At 37.0% G+C, this 24,441-nt stretch overlaps 1 protein-coding gene across 1 annotated transcript; it reads left to right on the forward strand.

Moving 5' to 3' along the window:
* Positions 1-9,889: 9,889 nt before the first annotated feature.
* Positions 9,890-16,765, forward strand: LOC103933575 (meiosis-specific protein ASY3-like). The gene is given in 11 exon segments (XM_048574470.1): positions 9,890-9,995; positions 9,998-10,050; positions 10,745-10,816; positions 11,314-12,954; positions 13,058-13,211; positions 13,586-13,649; positions 13,766-13,915; positions 13,994-14,052; positions 15,108-15,242; positions 15,734-15,825; positions 16,321-16,765. Coding segments are annotated over 11 exon segments (2,583 nt in total). The 5' UTR covers positions 9,890-9,904; the 3' UTR covers positions 16,393-16,765.
* Positions 16,766-24,441: the final 7,676 nt, after the last annotated feature.

A 24,441-nucleotide genomic window follows, 5' to 3' on the forward strand; every position in this document is an offset into this window, starting at 1 on the left:
GCCAGCGCCTGAGCGATGCAGAGCCCATTGATTCCGCCGCCAACCACCACGCAGTCAAAGAAGCCCGATTGTGTACCCTCTCCACTGAGCCCCGATGGAGATATGGGCGATTCTTTGGCCACCGAGCATCGCAATTTTAGGGAGGGGGAGGTTCTGTTTGGTTTAGAGCCCACCATATAAATTGAGGGAGGTCTGTGACAGTGGAGTGCAGGGAAGAAGAGAGGCTGAGTGGCGGCGATTCTGGCGGTGTTCATGGCGATTGGATGGCAGGGACCACCACCGGCGTCGATTGAGATAAACAGGAGGACACCCAACCACCGTTTTCTGATCTTTAAGGCTGGCTGACCCAAAGTCCTATTTTTGGCTTCCATATATTATTACGAGTTGGAAACTACCGAGTTGGTAGTTTTCTATAAGGCGTATTGACATTTTTCTATAGTTTGGCGCGGATTTTAATTTCATTCATGTATATCAAAAGGGGAGTGTAAATTGTAAGTGGTTTTTTATTGCAGTGATAGAAATAAGTTGAATAAAGAGCTGAATTCTTGTATGACGATGTCAGTTCGAATCTCATGGTTAATTTAATTTTGACCCAAAAAAATGGGTAGTGCAAATTTAAAATGTAAATTTTATAATTTTGGGAGATGTAAATTTTGACTTCAATGAGAGTAGCTATATTTGGAAACTTGAGGTTCTATTATAGATTTAAGTTTTTATTTATATCTTTCGGTGAAGGATAATAATTTAGATTTAATTATTGGAGAATTTTCCAATTAAAAAAAAAAAAAAAAAAAGATGTCAATGACATGCAATTTTTGCATCTCATGTTAAGAGTAGTTCCACCTTTGCTAAGGCCCTCCGACTATTCACTATTTAATTCATCCAGTGAACAGTAGCTGTCTTTTGCATCTTCATCCCTACACTAAATAACCTTGACAATAGGCAATAAAATAGTAGTATTTTTTTTAAATAATACAAAATAATTTTATTTGTAATTTCGTATGAGATTTTTAATCGGTCTTATTGTACCACTTTCTATTAAATATTTTATTTTTATTATTTTTAATTTTTTTTCTTTTCACATGGTGCAGCACACCATTCCAAATCCTTTTTTTTATCATTTTTTTCCTTCTTCTTTTCACATGGTGCCAATGCACCATTCCAAAAGCTGTGTTTTTTTTCTTTCTTTTTCAAGCTCAGCAGCTCTCTCTTACTTGAGTTCCGGAGGCAGGGCCTTAGAATCTGACAACATCAATAGCCGATCCGCACAAAAATTCACAATTTTTCCTTAGTTAAGTAGGTAAAGGATCGCCAAGTCCTTAGTTAAAATCTCTCTCTCTCTCTCTCTCTTCCCCAAAAACACACCCAAATTGTGCGCTATGGGCGCGCGAGTGGAATGAAGGGGATCACGAGTGCGTGGAGGCGAAGGCGGTGTGGGGTGCGATGGTAGTTGCGGCGGAGGATGGACTGAGGTGAGGCGGCAAAGGAGGGGGATCGCGAGTGCATGGAGTCGAAGTCTGCTAGGTTTTACATTTTTTTAATTTTTTTATTAATATTTTATATTTTTATTAATTTTATACTATGGCTGACATTGCCCTGACGCTAGCCCATGTCACATTGCCTTCAGGTACTCGGGCCGACACAAATCGTCGGGCCACTCCCTCGGGTCTACTCGGAGTTGCTCGCCAGCACACGCTAGACTTCATCACTCGGGCTACATGGCCTTGTTCCTGCGCCTGTCCCTCAGGGTGGAGCACATGGTGGACTTGCTCTAAAGATACACGATGGGAATGCTAGCCAGACTCTCCCCTAAAGAGAGTTCAGCCGAACTCACCTATCACGTGAATTTCGCTTCAATTGGCAGTGCACTTTGGATCCCACTGTTAATATAACTTAAAAAAATTGTAATTTTAAAATGATATACCATTTATTATTATGGTGTAGTAATATTCTTTTTCATTTGTAAGTGAGAGGTTTTATGTTCGATTCTCACCAAAGACGAATTTAAATCCCATTATTACTAGTCTATTATGAGACTAAGCCCACCCCCACTCCTTAGTTTAAATAATATTGTTTGTTAAAAAAATAATATTTCTAGCCTCATTTTTCAGTGTGATCGGTACACGAGATGGTAGATCACGTGTCACTATATAAATTATGAGATATGTGTGTTAAAAAGTCAATAACTTAAAAAATAAAAATTTTCACCACTTACATAAAAACACGTGATGTACCCGTGTTCCGTGACAATAAAAAAGTTCTCCTTCCTCACCCTTTCACATATTGATAAAACTAGAAGCATTGTAAAAGCCTTCCTTCTCTTCTCCCCAAAGTTTTCGGTTCTCTTCTCTCTCACTATGAATTGGTAACCATGGTTGCCAATTTGCAAATATCCATCGAAATATACTGGGAAAACTCAGGATTTAAATATGTAAACCAAAGAAACAACCCAAGATCTAAATTTTGGAACTAAAAAAAATATGGGGTAAATCTACAATTTGAGTTTGTCTCTCTCTTTTCCAAAGTTATTAATTTTTCTATGGGTTTCTCCCTACATATTTTTTTTTCTCTAAATTTTTTCTATCGGGAATTTGTGGATGTAAGATACAATATATGTTCTTGAACCGTGGATAATTTGTATATTTTGTGGACTATGAGTTAGTGGGTTTGCTTGGTAAGTTTTTAATGGAGTTTTTGTAACTTAGGGGCCATGACCCTTTCTTGGTTTGAGAGAAAGAACCATAAATTTTTTTTTTTTTTTAAATAGATTTCTGGGTTTCACTTTCATCGGCATGGAGAGAAAGAGGGGAGGAGAGAGGGTAAGGAAGAGGAGACAAAAGAGAGAACTATCATTCAATAGTGGGAACCCAGAAGTAATGAGCACTTACAAGGACAAGATCCTCTTTGGATTCCAAAGGTGAGGATCAAAGGGTTCACGTAATTTTGACTGTTCACCACAAATCAAACGGTTATAAATCAATATTATTATTTTGTTTATATTTTAACAAAAATTAGGTCCCACCAACCCCTAGCTTTCTCCTCTTCAATCTTCACTCTCATCTTTCTCCTTCATTCTCTCGCCATCAATGGAATAAAGCTTCAAGCTTTCAATGAAAATACAAAACCCGAGTTGAGAATTTCTAGGGAAATAAAAATGATATGAGAAAGAAAATTTTGGAGTTTGCTTGGTTGAAAGATTTGCAATTCTGCAACAATTAAGAGTTTCATTTCAATCTGGGAAATCAAATAGACGGCGATAGCCTCGTAGGTGCCTCAGATTCTGAAGACTTAAAGCATCTCCAAAGAGATGTCAAATTGTCTAAATCAGCATTAACAGTCATAAAAGGCAGAACAATGATTTCTAACCGAAAAGCCAAATCTGATGTGGCATGACATGGAATGACAGCTCTTTCCCTTGCTGTCAAATTTGATAGCAGTGTCAAATATTTTTTTATTAATTTTTTTATCAAATATGGAACTCTCTCTCTACACTCTCTCTCTCTCTGTAGCACACTACCCTCTGCTCTCTCTCTCTTCGCAGCACACTACCTTTTTTCCCACCAAAATCCCATCTCAAAGTCTCCGAATTTGGGACCCCAACGTGCATGAAGAATTTCAACGGCTTCTCTCATACCCAATTTACCCAAAGAAAATCATTGCATGATTTGATAATTTGACTGCGAAACTATTTGGGGAAATTTGGCTGAAGAAAATTTCACCCAAAAGAAAAATTATGAAGGAGGTTGGAATTATTTAGGGAAATTTGGGCTTCTGTACTGACACACTCCGACCGAAATCAGGGCGTGATGGCCATCACGTGAGGGTGACGTAACCATGTGCACAGTGCAGAACGCAAAAATATAATAAAAGTACGAATAAATAAAAACCAAACTACACACAGAGTAGTTAACACATAAGAGCAAGTGTAAGTGTGAAAAATAATATTCAGAGCACAAAAAACCTAGTGCAGTCCAGAGGAACAAATACTAACTAAACACACCCAGAGGGGGACCTACATTGGATATAATATGTCAGATATGCCATGGATTCCTCGTAAGCCACCAAAAGAGCAACCCAAACTAGAACCTGGAGGGGCACAAAACAGAAAGTGTGAGTGGGCAAAAACAAAGCTTTTCAAAATCATTTCATTAACAAATGTTCTAACCTCTCGCCGTAAAACCTGTATAGTTTCCCAGAAAATAAAATATACACATATATCGAAAACAACTCAGAAATATGCCATGTCGAATGCCTCTACATAAACTGTAAGTAACCCAAGTAATGTCAATCAATGCAAGTAATATATCAGCCGGAGTCACCTAACGTGACCTGTACAGCTGAATCTATAACTCAAATCTCCAACTCACTAACTATACCTGCACACAAGTCGAAACCACCTAAAGTGGTCTGTACGATAGGACTGGGTGTAAATAAATACGCTCAAGTGCTACGATCACGTGAAGACTGGGTGAATAATCGCGGGTCACCTACGAGTTGGAACCACCTATAGTGGTTTGTATGACAGGACTGTGCACCTAACTTGGATCCAAGATGAGCGTGTGGTGTGGGAGGTGAACATCACGTGAAGGACTGTGCCCTACTATGGGCGGGAGCACTAACACCAAGGGTGCAGGTTATGAACTCTCTTTGTATCTCATATAACCACTACGTCACAACTATAAACTATAACTTACTTGGCACTCACCTGTGCGTCCGCATCACCAAACATACATATATTCAACTATTAATGCATAAATAAATAGGCAAACGCAATGCATGGTATTTAAAACATATAAACATTCCATATCATTTTTTGGGAAAAATCACAGTATATAGGTATATACGGAAAAACCAAAAGCCCACTCACTGGTATGTGGAAGGGTCGTAACCCCCTTGCCTCAAGTGACTGTGCTCGTCCTCGGGACAAGTCTCACCTATATGCGAAACAACTATAAAAACGTCAATTTAAAGCACATAACCAAAACTAGGTAAAAACTTCTCATACAATACTCAAATGGGGTGTGTGAATATACCAACGTGATCTAGTTAACCTCACGAACATCCCATATTTTTAAAATAATTTTCCGACCTCCCACAAGCTACCACGCGTCGGCCACGCGCGGGCACGTGCCTTGCGCTTGTGTGGCAACCCTAACGGCATTTGGGAATATTCCATTATAACTAACAAATTTCGTTAAAGTTAACCTGATGTCGTTAAGAATATTCCGTCCAAACTGACGGAATATTCCGTCTTCTTCTCCGGCACACCTCCAGTGCCGTTGCCATCGTCGGAAAACTGGAAAATTTTCAAACCTTCGTTTCTCACTCGTTTTTCAACCAAATTTCATGAAATTGGTACCAACATGAAGCTTACAACAAGTAGAACAAAACCTTACCACTTTCAAGCCCTGAAATTCACCGAATTTCGTCGTAGAAACTTCGCAAAATCCGGCCAAACCTACAACTCACGATCCCGACTTCCAAATCTTTCCAACGAACCACCTCGAGCTCCCTAAGGACCTCACTAAGCTTCTTACAAGCTTCAAAGTCCCTGAAACACAACATTTCACGTGTGCATGAACAGTGACCAAAACAGAGATTCCTGGTTCGACGTGAAATCGAAGGATTTCCTACCTGAAATTGATATAGTTGAACTCATATAGTCCTCACGAACACAAAGGTATAGTTTTCCACCTCGATTTGCAACTTTTTCATAGGTTTTGGGTCTTGTCCATACGAAGAAAGAAGAAGAAAAGAGAGAGAGTCTTCAGGACAAAGAAGGTATACGGGAGAAGGTGATGGAGATGAGGATGAATGTGTGGCTCAAATGCAACCAACCAAGCCCTTAAAACAACCACACAAATGACAAATAACCACTAGGGGCAAAAAACATCATTTCACACCTATGGTACAAATAATTCGGGACGGGCTGTCACATGTACTGCTATGAATTCCATGACGGAAAAGTTCGACGAGGACGCATGAGTGCTGCCATGGCTTCCACAATAAAGATAGGAGGATTTTGGGGTGGGTTTGACAGAGAAAGGTTGGAGGAGAAGTGGGTGGCACCGACACCAAAAGCGCTAGGGAGGACAAAGGTTTCTGACATTGAGACCATGGTAGAAGCAATGGGAATTGAAATTGCAGAATTTTTTTTTTATCAAATCTGCAGAAATTGCAGAAAAGGAGAAGTCTAGAAATAAAGGGTATAAAATAATAGTTTAATAAAATAAAATGAAAGGTAAATAGTGCAATAAAATAATATTTAATTTGACATATCGGGTGGATGGTAAAATTTTGAAAAATGTCAAAATGCTACATAGGCTATCAAATTTAAATTTTATGTTTAAAATTTAACATCTCATTCGGAGATGCTCTTAGGGGTGTTTGAATAGGTGTTGCAATATCAAAATCTCTCGCCATACATTCTCTTAGTCCTCATGGCAGAGAAGCTTGTGCTTAAAGGTTGGATAGGTGTTGCAGGTTCTGGGTCTTGTAGGGTAGGAAAAAAGGTCGCAATGACAATGAGTATAGGGAGGTGATATCAGAGGTGTTTCCGGTGTCTAGTGAATGGAGAAGAATGGATGAAAGGGAAACGAGGCTCGTGAGTTGTGCGTGCAAACTAGGAAAAAAGGATAAAAAAATTCAAAAATAATTCCTAGTCGTAGGATGTGTTGTGTACTGCTAGGATGAGTTGATCTCGACCAGATCCGGCGAAAATCCTGGTCCCATTTACAATTGAAGTGAAATCCATGTGGTTGGCGAGTCAGGTTGGACACTCTTTAGGGGTAAGTTCGGCTAGCATTCCCTTCACATTACAATTAAGTTTATGGCCTATCCTAAAATATTTAGTTGAACTTGGTATATTTCCTTAAACATGTTATTTTTCTTTCAAACCTATCTTGAACTTGATATTTAATCTTAGTTTACCTATGGACGTTAGACCCTATAGTCTTAACCCTTTTGCTTAGTTTCATTGCTTGAGACCCGTTAAGAGCACTTCAATTGTGGGTAATAACCATGTGGATAGGCTTTAATTTAAATCCAATCCCCCTCCTAAACCCCTCAAGCCCACCTCGGGCAATTGGGCTAAGGGAGCCAAAGCAACAAGTCAAGCGATAATCCAAGGCCCGAGAGCCTGGATGGATGTGGTGTTAGCCACGTCTTAAAAAAATTTGCATCAGGCGCGTGAACAACAGTGTGATTGGAGGCGTGTCACCGACATGGCTTCAAACAATGGGGCCTACGTGGCAGCCCACTCATGTACCATTGTTGTGGCTTCTTTCAGGCTGTTGGATTTCCAACAACTATTTTTTCTAGGGTGTTAGATTTCCAATGGTCAAAAAAATTTCACACTCTTACCACAGTTGGATGATGTGGCACATTCTAGACTGTTGATTTCTAGATCAACAGTCCACGTTTTCGAGCTTTAAAAAATGTAAAAAAATAAAATAAAAATAAGAAAAATAGAATGTTACCGTTGGGCCACGTGTCAAAATCTGGACTATTGAATTTCTTAATCCAATGGTCTAGATTAATTAAGTTAATAAAAAAAATTAAAAAAATATAAAATCCAAAAAAATTTCAAAAAAAAAATTAAAAGTTTTTAATTTTTTACATTACCATTATCTTTCACCTTACACCACATTTTCATATTTCCAAATACTTTCAACCACACTCCAACCTTTCTCTCAAAGTTTTCATGTACTTTTGTTTGCAAAAAAATGGGTAATGATGCAAGTGCAAATTGGTCAATTATTGAAGATGTTCTGTTGTGTTCTAGCTAGGTTCAAGCTACTCATGATCCAATTAAGGGTATGAGATGAAGTTGTGAGAAATGTGGAAGAATATTCATTCCCTTTTTCTCAAGAAGATTGACGGCAGAAGAACAGAACAATCTCTCACAAGTCGTTGGAGAATACTCAACCAATCATTTACTTGTTGGAGAGATGCCTTGGCACAATCTAGTACTAATATTCGAAGTGGCGAAAATTATGCGAATCAGGTAACAATATATTATTTATTTGTTTGTATTATGCCCAAAATTACATTAAACTTCAAGCACAAGCTTGGTACCATGCCAAAAACAAAACAACTCATTCAACCAGTGAGAATGTTGGAATATTGTTAAAGATTGTCCCAAATACAAAGTTGTGCATATCGATCCAGAAGTTGTCATGAACAACACCCATCTACACTCTATGCTAGATTACGACTTGCATGTTCATGAAAGCGACACATAACAAGTGCCAAGAGTGACCCCTGCAGAAGTGTTAGGGCCGACTCGTTATCTACTCGGGCCTCAAGGTAAGAAGGCTTCAAAGAAAAAAAGGAGTTCTTCTAGAAATGATTATGCAAAATATATGGAATAACTTGCTCGCGAAGGAAAATTGACTTTGGTGTGGGAAATGGCTAAATTTGATGTTGATAAGGCTAGAGATGAGGCAAAAGCTGCAGCTACTATGAGATTATTTCAAGCTAATGAGAGAGAAATAGCTACTTAGGTAAGAAAGAGAGATGCTTAGAGAAGAAATGAGGGCTCAACAAGATCGTGACATTATGAACACGCCTATAGAAGAAATGTTTCCGAATTCTAAATATTTTGGAATTCTGAGAAAGGGGACGGGGTGCGAAGAAGGCGTCCAAGAGACAAAGGAGCAAGTGGAGATGGTCCTAGCACCACAATTGGTTAGGTGATGACTAGGGAATTTGTTGTAAAATTAGAACCCATAATTTTCCATTCATTTTAGGTTGTAATTTCGTATTATTTAATTTGGTACTTTATGTAATTTTGTATTTATTTAATTTAGTACTTTATGTAATTTCGTATTTATTTAATGTAGTACTTTATTTAATTTGGTACTTTATTTAAACTAAGAGCATCTTTATTCAAACAACATAAACAAACCAAATAAATTTACATAAACACACCAAATAAAATTACAAAAACACACCAAATAAACCTCCTAAAAGAACACACCAAATAAACTTAAAATAAACACACTAAATGAATTTAAAAAAACACCCCAAATAAAATTAAAAATCTTATCGAAATCTATTCTTAAAGATTCTAAACAGACAGTGACACGTGAGGTGACGTGATTGATTAAAAATCTATTGGAAATCTATCCTCAACGATTCTAAACAAGTAACAACATATGACGAGACGAAATTGGATAAAAATATTACCGAAATCTATCACCAAAAATTGTACTTTTGGATAATGACACGTGGCGTGACGAGATCGGTTGACAATCTTATCTGAAATTACTAATAAAATTATTTTATTAAATAAAAAATACTAATATTTTAATACGAATTGCCTGGACTATTAGTTTAGAGATGAAGATGCAATTATTGTTTATTAAAGACAATTACTATTCATTTAAGGGGATTGAATTGCCTATTGTCATGGGGAGCCTTTATACATTGGAAGTTGGAACTGCTCTAAAGAAAAATTCCAGCTCATCTCAACACTTCTCAAGTAATAAACACATAAAAAAAAGGGTCAGTTAGTTTTTTTGCAAGTGGCCCTTTACCACATTGGTGGAAAGATGTTGTGCTCTTGCACGATGGCGTGGTTCGAACCCTAGCAATGTTTAATCTAACAAAATCTATTGTTTGACAAAAAAAAAAAGTTTTTTTTCCACGTAAAAAAAGACAAATTAAAAAAAAGTAAAATGATTTAATATCCAAGTGTTTTTACACATATGCTGTTTGAAACTCTTCCTTTCCTGAATTTTTATAATAGTTTGGAACTCTATTTAAAATGGAGAAGCTGCCCATGAAGCTACAGATAGCCCAATATCGAAACCCAACAGACCTATTATCCATAAAGAGCACGGGGCACTATCGTCAACTGACTTGAAAGTGAGTGCGCACCCCCCGCCATGAGAAAACTCACATGTATTTCCCGCCTTGTATTTTCATACATTTTCAAACCGTGCATCTCTCTCTCACACACACACACGCTCAGATTCGCCGTCGGCAGAAAAATTGATTGTGAAAATAGAATTCTGGAGATCAGCAATCATCAACGCTGCACAAGCAGTAAGCTATTTACCATGATTTGTTAGCTGTTTCGCTATTTTTGTAAATTTCTTTTTCTTCCATGTATTTTCTGGTTATCAGATTTTGAACTCCGGTTTTCACTTGTTTAATTTCATTTTTTGAATTTCGCACATTCGTAAATTTTCCATGTGTGGTATGATATGTCATCTGATCTCTGGGATTCAGAACCTAAAATGTTAAATTCTTCAAGGTTGTGTGAGCGCCTGAAACTTAATTTTCGGTGAATTAGGGTTTATGTCGTATCATTATCGTCTAATTCAGAAGCAATGAAATGATTTACTGGTGATTATTACCATTTATTGATTCTTTTCATGTTGGATGACTAATTCGAATTCGTAGTTGGGTGGGTGGTTCTCCTCCAATGTTCTCACAGTCCTGTTTATCTTGTGTGTAACAAACTATGTTCAGTTTGGATAAGAAATCATGATGAAGTAATAATAAATCGCTACTTAATTTAATTACTTGTGTGTGTTCCCAAACAATATGAAAAAATTACCCATCCATCTTGGTGCTCTGTGTCTGATCTGAAATGAATTATCATGATATTGAGTTTCTATTAACTTCATTTCACAATTTTTTTTTCTTCCTCAGCAAATAATATTCGCTTGCCCTGACCCTACTCTTATGCAACTCTGTTTGTTTTTTGAGCTAAATTGCTTAGTCTACTGTCCAGGTCACAACTGCAGTTTTGCTGCTTCTTTGTTCTCAAACAATGGAGGTGGATACACGGCAATACTTACGAGATGTAAGCACTAACATTTTAATATGTTCTAGTTATATAGCTAATGACTGAGTTTCTCGAAAATTTCCAATTAACTTTTCAGTGTTCATCTTCTTATTTGGTACTTGGTGCATAAGCTTTTACAAAGCTCATTATACATATGCTATCGTTTACTCATGATTACTCATCTGTTAACTGTTAACATCTGTGTCGTCGGGCATAAGACCCATAGATGGCATTTTGGTTTTACTTTGTTTAGTAAATTGTTTGCATCTGGTTGTGCATAACTTAGTTGTTAAGGTATTCCAGATTTCTGCAATCTGAATGTTGTTCCACCTGATAGGTCTTTCCCCTTTTGCTTGATGGTCTATTGGATTTATATTCATATCAATATATAAAGGAAACAAGATGGTAGAGTGCAATTGGGATTATCCCCAAAGAACATGAATACTAGGAAGTTTCAGTCAGTATTGAAAACAAACAAAACTTATATGCTTAATCCCTCACCAAATATGTTTCAGGACCAAACAAGCAATTGTAGGAGTTTTGGAAGCATTAATCATCCATCTAGTCAATCGAGAAAGGTATCAATTGGAGTTGTGGTAGATCCATCAACCAATAAAAAGTCTGGAGTCACCAAGGAAGGTGAGGGTGTGGTGCCAAATGCAGAAAGGGTGACATATAACTTAGGCAATACCACAGAGGAAATAAGCAAGGAGCAAGAAGTCACAGCTGCCAAGAAAACAAAACAAGCTAAGGATCCAGAGCAGGTGAATTCCCCATGTATTAGTACTGCATCATTCCACCAGAAAATGCATACTACAAATGCTGTTCTTCATGCAAAACAGTCTTCTGATTTGCCATCTGGTAGTGGGAAGCAGTACAAACAGGATGGAACAAGGAATGCACCTGTTACATATTCTGTTCCGTTTTCCGCAAACCAGACATCGTTATTCCAGTCTGATGGTAAGAAGCAGAAGAACTTTGATGGAGTTAGCTACAGAAAGAGGAGAGTGAAGGATGGATCAGTGGAACTTCAGGATTTCACATTTGCGACTGCACAGGAAGTCGTAATGACGGATAAGGATACACCAGTTAATAAAACAGATGCAACAGATCAGGACGTGATAGTGGATAAAAATGCAACAGAAGGCAGGAGAACTGAAACTCTCAGAAAAAAGCTTTGGGAGATATTGGGAACTGTTTCTTCGCCTGATGGTCAGCATTCCAAATCTCAGCCTCCTGAGGTTGCTGATAATAATTTAAATCCACAGCCGGAATTTGATCAAATGGGTGCCACAGTTGTCAAGCCTAAGCATAACTCTGATATACCAGAGCAAAAATATGATGAGAAGGGTGATGCATTTATCAAACCCCGACAGAATTCAGATACTATAGAAATGGAATCTGAAAGTCCTGATAATGTTGTCAGGAGACCTGTGACTCGTTCTTTGAGCCGAAAGAGAGGTCCAACCAAAAAACAGCAGGCAAGTGCAAAAAATGGTCCATCCTCTGGTTACAAACTGAAACATCAAGACAACAACATATTTTCCTTTGAACAAGAATGTTATAGGAAGCTACATGGCTCTTCTGCTGGTGGATCCTCAATGTCTATGCGGAAGAAGAGCGAGGACAAAAGTTTCAGAACCGAGTTGCATGGGATCTGCCTTCCTGAAAAGGATAAACCAACCAAGACTCAGAAAGAGATTAATAGGAGTGAGCCACAATCATCTGCTAAGCAAACAAGTTCTGTAGGTAAGAAAATAGGAGATTTTCATGGTTACCTACATGAGAATAAAAGAGAGTATCACGAACTGGAAAAAAATATTCAAGAGCAGGAAGTCTACCAATCACCACTCAAAAACAAGAAATTTAAGGCGAGTTTTGTCACTCCAGCAAATAAAGACCACGAGGAAGACAATGGCAATCCAACCTTGAGGAAAGCTGCCAATCCAGAACAAGATGATCTAAGTCCTGCATTTGGAATTAAAACACCCGCGTCAACTTCTTCCCTTAGCTCAATCCCAAACTCAGACCAAATGGTAGATGCTAGTAGTCCTGCTGTAACAGAGAGGAGATTTACTGTCGGAGATATTCGAAGTTTCAGTACTTTCTGGACTCCAAAACAAGATTGTTGTGATAATGAACAAACAAAATCTTTTGTATCCTTTATTATTGAATGGTTCTGATCAGATACTTTCACAGTATACTACTCTCTGTTAAGTATTTTGTTTCTGCCTTCTGTATTTCTTTAATGAACTTCAGGATTCTGTGGAGGAACTCAAGGATTCGCCATTGAGAAAAACAACACCTGACATGGAAGAAAATGCTGCAGAAGATGGCCTTCTTTCATCACCATCTGAAGAGGGAGACTTGAGGAGTTGTGGAGAAGGTTCTCCTATTATCCAAGGATCCAACTGTATGTTCACCCAGACCCTTATCTAAACTGTAGGATAAATGCATTTTTGAAAAAATATTAACTGCTGAAGTTAAACTTGCTTGATTGGTTAAGCATCTTTTGATTTTAATTGTATGTTGCATGATGTAAGAAGCTGGATATGTTTCTTTCCCCCTGCCCCACATGGAAGAATGATAGCCACTTCGTTTACCTTACTGTTGTGTAGGTTTCTTAGAAATAGATACATTTGCTCCGGAAACTAGTACTGCTGAAAAACTAAATTCAAACTTTTTCAGACGAAAGGCTTTGCAGCCCACAAAGCACCACATTTATTCAGTTAAATATTTCAGCTACCTCACCCGCTCTTAATCTGCAGTAATATTTTCATGTTGCAGGGACTGAAGAAGACAACTGGATAGAGGAACCTTCAGAGCATAATCAAGAGGATGGACTGGCTAGGTTTTTATTCTCTCTGTTCTGTGTGTTGTCATATGTGATTTGGTGCAGTATATGTACTAGCTTTCTATGTTTGCTATGCGTTTGTGATGTATGTGTTGCACTTGACAATGTTTCAGGGCTGTTGAATTGTTTACATTGGAATTAGTAAAACTTAAAACCAAAATGAAGTGCGCAACTCATAGGAAATCCTCTGAAATTTTGATCTCTGTTGCCGCGGAGGTACATATGCAGCTGCAAACCATTGAGTCTCAGATTCAAACAGACATGTAGGTACTTTCAACTGAGACGTTTTAGGTTTCCCTATTAATTTCAACAATCTCTAAGTTGTTTTGGATAATTTTCAGAGGAAAGCATACAAACCTCAGTAAATCAAAGAAAAAAAGGCTGGAAACAAGGTTTGAAGGTACTGAAAGTTGTATTTCTGATACTTTCAATTGATTATTATTATGTTTGGAATTAATTAATTTGAATCTAATAAGTAACTAATATTAAAATTATTTTTCCATCTCCAAATATTTATTTCCTTTCACTTTTCTGTTTAAGGGTGGTTGACAATTTTCTGACCAAGATGAACTGTACACACTCCTGTTGCACACAGATATGTTTATGACATATGTGAAAAGAGTTATATTTAGATATCTTGATAATCACTTATTTCATTGATCATAATCACCCTTTCTTTAGTGGTTTCAATTATGTGATTATTTCCTCAAATTAAATTTGCTGGTTTTTCTGCAAAACTCGCCTGCATTGGGTGATTTTGCAAGTTTTACCAGGAAATTTGTTCCTTTTATCCCCTAAGTCGTGAGGTTGTTTGTTTGGCTATAAGACTATATGATATACCAATACCATAATAGGAAATAGGGCTCACTTGTTTTAATTTTACATGTTTTAAATTGCTTATGTTGAGAATATGAAGTCTGGCATCAAACATTATAGGCCTTTCATCGTAATATGTAAACTCCTAGGCCTCCCTATCCATTGGTAACTGGTTTTGGTTGGAAGCTCCAACTTAACATGGTATCAAAACGGCAATTCATCTTGTCCCATGTCCAATTTGGCCACATGTGCTCAACTTCACCTAATATGTTAAACCACTTGTTTGACCCAATTAGTTTGCACATGAGGGTTTGTGTTGAGAATAAAGAATCTCACATCGGACATTATAATTGTTGTATCACAATAATTTAATTTACTTTTATCCATTTATTGGCTATTGGTATTAGATTGGATGGTCTAGCTTTCAACATTTAATATATTGGAAATCCATGAGTTATACTGAGTTGAAATTTTTTCACACTCCATATTTTCTTCTTGGAGGGAGGGCTTTATGGATATCACAATGTATATAATCAATTTAGCCCGCATGTGTATAATCAATTTAGCCTGTGTGTGCCCGGAATTGGAATTTTTTCTCATTGAAGCTATGCCTGAAACCCCACCTTTTTTTTTATGCAGAGCAACAAGAACAACTGAAAGTGATTTATGACAAGTTCAAGGAACAAGTCAATCAGCATCTTCAGGAATGCAGGAGCACACTTGAAGGGCTGGAAGTATACCAGACAGAGTTTAAGGGAACTGTTGATAGGCAAAGTATGGCAGCTTCTTTACATTTATTATCTCTGTATTAATTTCATGCGTCAATTCATTATGGAAATGTGTTTGTAAAGTTGTTATATCATGTCCATCGTGATTTTGCCTATCAATTATACTTTCAATAATCTAAATAATGGATATACAAGCTTCCCGATGATAGTTGAATATGGTGACATCTCCATAGTCACAGTAGTCAATGAATGCTGACAACATGCATTGAAGTTCCATGCATCTTATGCTTATATAGACTACATGCAATAAAATGGACACAAATCCAGCATTTCTTGGTATGATGATGATGAACTAAATAAGCAGCTAGATACTCTGTTTTCATGTCTGCATTGTGTTATACAGCAAAAATCATTCATGTGAACCCCAGACCGTACCGTGAAAGGCCTTTTTAGATGAGCTAAAAGTGTTTGTACTCTCATTGCAAACAAATAACATTCCAATCCTGGTACACTCTTTTGATTCTGTTTCACTTGCAGAAGCATCACACAGAAAGCTTCTCATGCAAGTGGAAGAAGCAATTGAGACCCAACTCAACAATGCCCAAAGAAAAATCCAAGTCACCCAAAGGGCAAGTTTTCCTTCTATCTATGTAAATTTTATTGTCGAGTTTTGTGCAATTATTTGCATAATGTAATCTAGACATTGTGTTGCATATTGTTGATTTTGCCTTCGGTTGTAGTACGTAGCTATAAACTTATCATGCAGCATCTGTTTTGAGTATATATCTAGCTAGCTACTAGATCATTTCCACAATAATATACAGGTGGCTGGCTGAATATAATGGGCTGATACACTTTTCAGTGCGTGTCACTCAATGGACCTCGTGAGGAAAACCCTCAGTCTCAGGCTCATCCAACGGGGATTTAAGTTCTAAACTCCCTAGAAATAATTGACTCTGGACTGTGGAGTCATGGTCTTCGTAGTTGAATTGAGAACTTAAGATGTTTAAAAAAGTTGTCATCTTGTAATACTCAGTCTGTCATCTCCTCCAGCTCTTTTTACTTGGGATAATGCGTAGGTGTCTAGTATAGCTAACGTATTTCCTTGATCTCACCAATTGCAGATGGCGCGTGAAAAGATGCTCCAATTGAAACACGAACTGGCATTGTGTTTAAAAGACGGCATTCTAAGTTGATATACACAAACTGTGTACAGATCAGCTCACATAAAGGTTTAGAACTAGACAGCCCCAGCCCCCAAGATTGCTTCTTGCCGGCCTTGAAAGTAACCAAATGGCTTGGTCTATTGCAGTTCCTGCTTAGAAATATAACAGTGATCTAATTGAGTCTGTCTGTATTTGGTAATTGGTATGAATTATTCGATCCTCCGTTAAATGTGATTTCATGTAACACATGAATATATATAGTTGAAGAATGAATATGATGTAGTAAAAGCATAGAGTAGGAGTAGGGGAAGGAAAACAAGAGAGATCCAGCCGGATTTCTTCGGTTCGTTCACAGGAAATTGAGACTAATCTCCTAATGCATATATGACTTTCTTTTTCCTCCCTTGAAAGAGCATATGTTTGATCAAAACTAGATTTTACAATTCATGTTGTGCTGATGTGCTGAATTCAAATCGTCTCTGTTAATTGAACAAAATTGAAATTAAAAAAAAAACATTAAAATAAGCCATAGAAGCTCCCACTCAGACAAGGGTTACCTATTTAGTACAATAGTATAGTACCATTCATTTTTATTTGTAAGTAAAAGTTTGAATCTTGTAGATTACAAGTTCGAAAAAATGTGTTACATACTTAGTGCAAAGGGTAACGTTAGGGAGACTAAATTTTTTAAACCAAATTTACAAACCAAATGATATGGTGGTAGATTGTTGGATTATTGATTGTCTACTTACTTGTTTCTTGATAACACATCATTTGGTTTGCAAATTTAATTTAAAATTTTGATCTCCTAGCATTATTTGTGCATAAATATGTCGTATAAAAAGATACAAATTCACTCTGTTAACTTAATGTGCATAATATCACAATACTTACAAATCTCATGATAAAGAAAAATGAAAATTAATTATTTGATGTCTGCTCTTTCTCCCTTCTTCCGTTCCAACCCCAAACTTTTACGAATTTTAAGTGTTGCACCATGTTTCACCTGTTTATTGCCTACTCTTTTTTTATTTATTTATTTTTTTTTTTTGGGTCACCAAATATATAAAACAAACATTATTTTTTGGGTTGAGAAACGGAGCTAAAAGCAAGAACTCAAACAAACCTGCTCAATAATAAATATAGACCGGAATATCTTAAGTCGATCCTCACGAATAAAACTAATGCTAAATTGTCCCCCATTAAAAAAAAAAATTCTCTTTAAACATACTGAGGTTCGCAGTGCCAAGGTCTTGAAAGCAATTCTCAGCAAGCCAAAACAAAGGGACCCAACAAATGATTATTGTCAGCAGCTTGCAACACCAAATGAATTGTAACTGCATAGTCTGATTCCACCAGTAATTTATCAATTTGTAACCTCAATGCCAATTGGCTTTATATTTAGCTACGCTCTCGGAATTCGATTTTGCCAGCTTTGACCCATGTAACTCCAAATCATCACTTTACTTCCTGAAACTCAAAATTTGTTTCACTTTACCATGTTTCCATTTCTTATGTCAAATTCACTCCATTTTGATCCTAGTTTGGCCCTGGAACTCATTTTTGGTCTCACATTGCCTCATAAAACTCAAAAGTCGTCATTTTATATGAAACTCAAAATTCGCTCCACATTGCCTTAATTCTGTTAATTTCGTTCAAAATTCATCAAATATGCTGACGTGGATTGAAAAATGCATATATGGAAAAAAAGCAAGATTCAAACCAGCTTAAGTTTGCATACTCAAGTTGCTTTGAACTTCTCTCTCATTTTTTCTCTAAGATTGATTTGCGATCCAGTGGAATTGGAGCAAATTTGTGAGTCAAATTTGTGTACACCAGATTAATCAATTTTTTTTTTCTTCTAATCTCTGCAATTCAAGCACATCAACCCCAAAAGGTTCCAATCCTTAATTTCTTCTTTTAAACTTAATATTTTTATTATTGTTGAATGTTAACACATAGTGGAGATGAATTTGATTATAAATCTCCACTCTGCATTAACATTCAACAATTCATGGTGAAAATTTATAAATTGACGACATTTGAGTTTCAGGGAGTAAAGTGGAATTAAAATTGAGTTTCAGAAGGCATAGCTAAAAATAAGCTATGATATTACATTTTTACCCATCCTCTTCAACAACTTTAACAACTATTTGACAAAAGAAATGGAAACATGGTAAAGTGGAATGAAATTTTAGTTTTAAGGAATAAAGTGATGACTTTTGAGTTATATGGGGCAAACTAAAAACAAAATAGAATTCTAGGTGGACGTAGCTAAAAATAAACCTCAATTATTTATGAGGATTAATTGATAGCAAGCTTTTTTTTTTCTTAATTGATTTAATTTTTTTTGTTTTACAGAACAATTAAAACTTAAGCATGTCCAATTGGAAATGCATTTGATTTGATAATCGATACAATAATAATAAAAAAAATGGAGTGCATTAAGCAAAGAGGAAATTGTAGAAACAGTTCTTCAACGTTAACTCAAGTGGAGCAATAGTCCCTCAATTAAAAATATATGACTATTGGTCCCTTAACTCATCAAAATGTGCAGCTATAATCATTTTCGTCAACTTTGTTAGAACTTCCATCAAAATGAGTCACATGTCACGCACGTGAGGCTAAATCAAAGGCAAATATGAAAAACCAAATAAAAAAAATTGCAACAATGGTCCCTCAACTTTAACCCAATTGGAGAAATGGTCTCTTAACTTTAAACCAATTGGAGCAATGAACCTTCAACTTTAACTCAATTGTAGCAATGATCTTTCCAACATGAGTCATTTTGATGGAATTCTAACAAAGTTAACGAAAATGACCATTGCTACACATTTTGATAAGTTAAGGGACTAATGATAATGAATTTTTAGTTTAGAGATCACTGCTCCAATTAGATTGAAGTTGGAGACCATTACTACAATTTTCTCTTAAGCAAACCAACGAACCAAAGTTTTGTTGAGGTTTATTGCTCAATAATCCAGTGAAAAGCAATTGATTTTCCATGTACATGGAAGAACTGCGGCAAGTGGTTTTGTGGAAAACCCAATTTCTGATGCCTTTAATGCAAAGGCAATCTAGGCAATAAGCAATTCAATCTCCTCGAGTGAATAGTGTGAAATTTTGTTCCCGAATTACACTGTTATAATCTACGTATTTGTATTATTGAGATTTTATATTATTTTTCGAGAAAGTATACTAATTTATTTGAAACTAGACTTCAATTAAACTAGTTACGAAGAGTGAAGTTTGGAAAATTATTATTTACTCGTGGACCTTTTGAAGTCACAAGTATCGTTTTCTAATAAATCTCGAACCCACGAACGCATAAGCGAAAGCCGTTTGCAAGTTCGAATTATAACCGTTACAGATGTTTGAAATTGTGAACTATAGATTGCGGAAATTATTTAATTCCCACATGTGGGTTAAAGGGAAGGGAAAAAAGGGAACCAATCAGATTTTTATGGAAGGGGAAACAGCCCAATCAGAGGAGGGCAAGGAGGGCAAGGAGAGAGATCCGAGTTGGGTTATTTTGACCCGCGAAACTCCAATTTTGACCCGGTCATATCTCCTTCATCCAAACTTTGTTTTAGGTGATCTTGGTGTCCATGGAAAGCCCTTGATGAGCCCTACATCTTTGTAGTGTTAGATTTCCCAATTTCTTTCCCATTTTTCTAGTTCGAAGCCACAAACCCAGGGGATTGACACACCCCGACCAGAATCAAGGCGTACTGGCCGTTACGTGAGGGTGATGTAGCCATGTGCACAGTGCAGAAGCAAAAGATAATAATAAAAGTACAAATAAATAAAAATCAAACTACTAAATAAACTAGTTAAAGTAACACACTAGTGCGTGACTAAGTGTGATAAACATAATCAGAGCACAGAAAGCCTAAGTGCAGTCCAGAAGAACGAATACTAATTACACAACACCCAAAGGTGATCTTACATTTGTGATGTTCTATCAGAACCACCGTCAAGTCCTCGTAAACCACCAAAGCTGCTTCTAACTAGAACCTGGATGGGTGTAAAACAGAAAGTGTGAGTGGGCAAAAACCAATCATTTCATTAGCAAAAGTTCTACCCCCTCGCCGTAAAACCTGTATAGTTTCCCAGAAAATAGAATATACACAAATATCGAAAACATATTTAGAAATATGCCATGTCGAATGCCTCCACATAAAATGTAAGTAACCCAGGTAATATCAATCAATGCAAGTAACATGTTAGCCGAAGTCACCTAACGTGACCTGTACGGCAGAATCTAGAGCTCAAATTCCCAACTTGCTAACTATACATGCACACGAGTTGGAACCACCTAAAGTGGTATGTACGACAGGACTGAGAGTAAATAAATACGCTTAAGTGCTACGATCACGTGAAGACTGGGCGAATAATCGCGGGTCACCTACGAGTCGGAACCACCTATAGTGGTCTGTACGACAGAATTGTGCACCTAACTTGGATCCAAGATGAGCGTATGGTGCGGGAGGTGAACATCACGTGAAGGACTGTGCCCTACTATGGGCGGGAGCACTAACACCGGGGGTGCAGATTATGAGCTCTCTATGCAACTCACATAACCACTAATTCACAATCATAAACTATAAACTTACTTGGCACTTACCTATGCATCCGCAGCACCAAACATACATATATGCAGCTACTAATGCAAAAATAAATAGGCAAACGCTATGCATGACATTTAAAACATATAAACATTCCATATCATTTTCTGGGAAAAACCACAAGTATATAGGTATATACGGAAAACCAAAGCCCACTCATTGATATGTGGAAGGGCCGTAACGCCCTTGCCTCGAGTGACTGCGCTCGTCCTCAGGATAGGTCTCACTTATATGCGAAACAACTATAAAAACGTCAATTTAAAGCACAACCAAAAATAGGTAATAACTTCTTATACAATACTCAAATGGGATGTGAATACACCAACATGATCTACTCAACCTCATGAACATCCCCATATTTTTAAAATAATTTTCCGACCACCCACGCGTCGCCACGCGCTGGCCATGCATGGGCACGTGCCTAGCACACGTATGGAAACCCTAACGGCGTTGGGGAATATTCCGTCCAAAAATAGAATATACCGTTAAAACTAACCTAACACCAATAACTGCCGTTATGAATATTCCGTTAATCTTAACGAAATATTCCCTTTTCTTCTCCGGCTAGTCGCCGGACTCCGTCGTCGTCGCCAGATACTAGGAAAAACTTCCATTCGTCAAAAACTCGTTTCTCAACCAAAATTCATGAATTTTGTATGAAAATGAAGCTTACAAAGAGTAGAACAAAACCTTACCACTTTGGGGACCTAAAACCAATGGAATCTCGTCAGAAAAACCCACGATATTCCGGCCAAACCTGCAACTCACTAAAACTGGGCTTCCCGACGTCCAAAACACTTCAACTTTCTTTTCTGAGCTTCGTGACAGTATTCTAAAGATTCCTATGACCTTAAAAACTTCTAAAACCCCCACGACCACGTGTGCATGAACATTGCACAAAATTGGGATTCCCCAGTTCTTAGGTTTTCGAGGGTTTCACGTCTAAAAACTGGTAAAGATGAGTTCGTGATGACGAGATGAAGGTGATGGTACTAAACACGAGCTCGATCTGCACAGAAATGGGTTGGTTTGGTGTTGTCCGTATGACTTGTACGGACGTTGCAGAAAATCAAAAGAGGGAGGGGACAGAGAAAGAAAGAAGGCACGGGAGTGTGGTATGGGTGTGTGGTCCTAGATGAGTCAACAACCAAAAGAAACAACTAAACAACACCCCACAACACCGATTAATGTCCAAGGGCATTTTAGTCTTTTCGCACCTACGGTACAAATAATTTGGGACGGGCTGTCACAGGGATTCCGGCGGTTCATGGCCAATTTGGGGTGTTTTCTGGCTAAATTGGCTTTGGCCGCAGGTATAAAGTTTACTTTACTCATTGAGATCTTCATTCCTATAAATTTTGGTAATTTTTGGAAATAGTTGGATTTTTTCGACGAGTCGGGGCGGCCGACAGCCACCCACGGTTGTGCGTGCGGCGGTGCTTGGCCAAGGGGCCATCGATGTCATTCTTAGGCTAAATTGGATGCCTTGAGCTCAGTTTTGGTAATTGTATGACATAAATTGATGGTTGGAACCTAAATTCTCTACGATACGTTAATTGGTAAAAGTGTGAATCGATGATCCGACCGTTGGAACGTCACCAAACTTTAACATATGTGATATGGTGATTATCTTAATTTCTTATATTAGTATCATTTGCAAATATAAATTGGTATTATAATTATGATTTCTATTGAAATGTGAATTTTATATATTTAGCCATGACCTATGCTAATTAACTAAGATTTGGCTTGTGTATTGATGTTGTGATATATATATATATATATATATATATATGTGTGTGTGTGTGTGTGTGTGTGTGTGTGTGTGTGTGTGTGTGTGTGTGTTTGATTAACTTTTTAATAATGTGAATGATAACTATGATGAATGTTATGACAATTATGGGATCTAAATATTGTTTGATAATTATTTGGATATGCTTGCCAACTGAATACCTATGTGAACTTGGCATTACTACCTAGCATGAGATGAAGATGGAAGTCAGGAGATGAGTTGGGTACTTTATTAGATTTTTAGTAGAATTAGTAATTAAGGGAATTCCTTGTGTTGTGTTCCATATAGTTGGATGCTGGTTGATATGTGGAATCAATAGCAGGTATGCGTATAATTATGTTTAATGTGTGATGATGAGATTGCACCACGTAGTTATGGCACATGGATGATCTTACTTGGTATATCCGCGATGGGGGACCATACGCATTCTAGAGATGATGTTGATTGGTTGTACATGGTACATTCTTAGGCAATCATATTTGGTTTGGTTCTGTTGAGTGGTCAAGAACCTGAGATTGTTGAATTTTGTGGAGTGGCCTAAAATCCCATTGTTTAGAGAAGTAGGCTTGGCCTAACTATGTAACTCTAGCCTTAGTTTTATATATATTTGTGTCAATGGTTTCGAGAGTCTTGTGAATTGAGTTAGAAAAGATGTTGGACGTCTGAGTGACTCCTTCGGGATTTTTCATGATTCGATTATTATTTCATAAGGTATGAATTTAGAAGATATGGGAATGATTGTTATTACTTTGATCAAATTAATTAATTAATGCGGCTAGAGAATGGTTTTGTGTTTCGTCGGTTCTTAAATATGATGTATGTTGTGAATTGTGATATCATGGTGAGACATAATGATTTATATGTTGGATGGGAGATAAATCATGTTTTCATAGGGGTTGATTTTGTAGCCTGAGTCTAGGAATTTCATGTTGTCAGGTTATAATAAATGATTAAGGAATGCTATGCTTCTTTGCTTGAACTTAGAAGAATAAACGTCTAGTTTTGTGGAAATGAATTACGAATGGCTTGATCCCTATTTGAGGGGACGTAGGGAGTCTAACGAGGAGGTTAGATGCAGCCATAAGGTAAACGAAAAATTTCTTTGCAATTTGATTCTCAAATTGTGATTGCCATATTCCTGAGACGGGGTATGTGAGTTATACGAGTATTTGGATGACGTCACGTGTCGATCCTAGACGTATGTTAGGATCAGGGCGTGACAAATAGTAACTACTTTTAATGAACAGTAATTGCCTATTGCATGTCCACCCCTATAATGAATAGCCGAGGCAATTCGTATTAAAATATTAGTATTTTTTGTTTTATAAAATAATAAAAAATAATTTTATTTTTAATTTCGGATAGGATTTTTTTAATCGATCGTGTCACACCACATGTCATTCTCTGTAAGTACAATTTTGTGAATAGATTTTGATAAGATTTTTAACCAATTTTATCGCGTCACGTGTCCTTACCTGTTTAAAATCATTGAAAATATTGAAATGTGATGTAAAGTGGGAGAAAATGGTAAGGTATTTATAGAAAAAAAAATTATAATTGTCTTAAAAAAATTTGAAAATTTTCGGATTTTTAATTTTTTTAAAATTTTTATTAACTTAATTAATCTGGAATGTTGGATTCAAAAAACTTAAAATCCAA

Source organism: the organism of the source record quoted next, unplaced genomic scaffold, assembly GCF_019419815.1.
Source record: "Pyrus x bretschneideri cultivar Hongxiangsu unplaced genomic scaffold, Pyrus_bretschneideri_v1 Contig71, whole genome shotgun sequence".
Classification (NCBI taxonomy): Eukaryota; Viridiplantae; Streptophyta; class Magnoliopsida; order Rosales; family Rosaceae; genus Pyrus; species Pyrus x bretschneideri.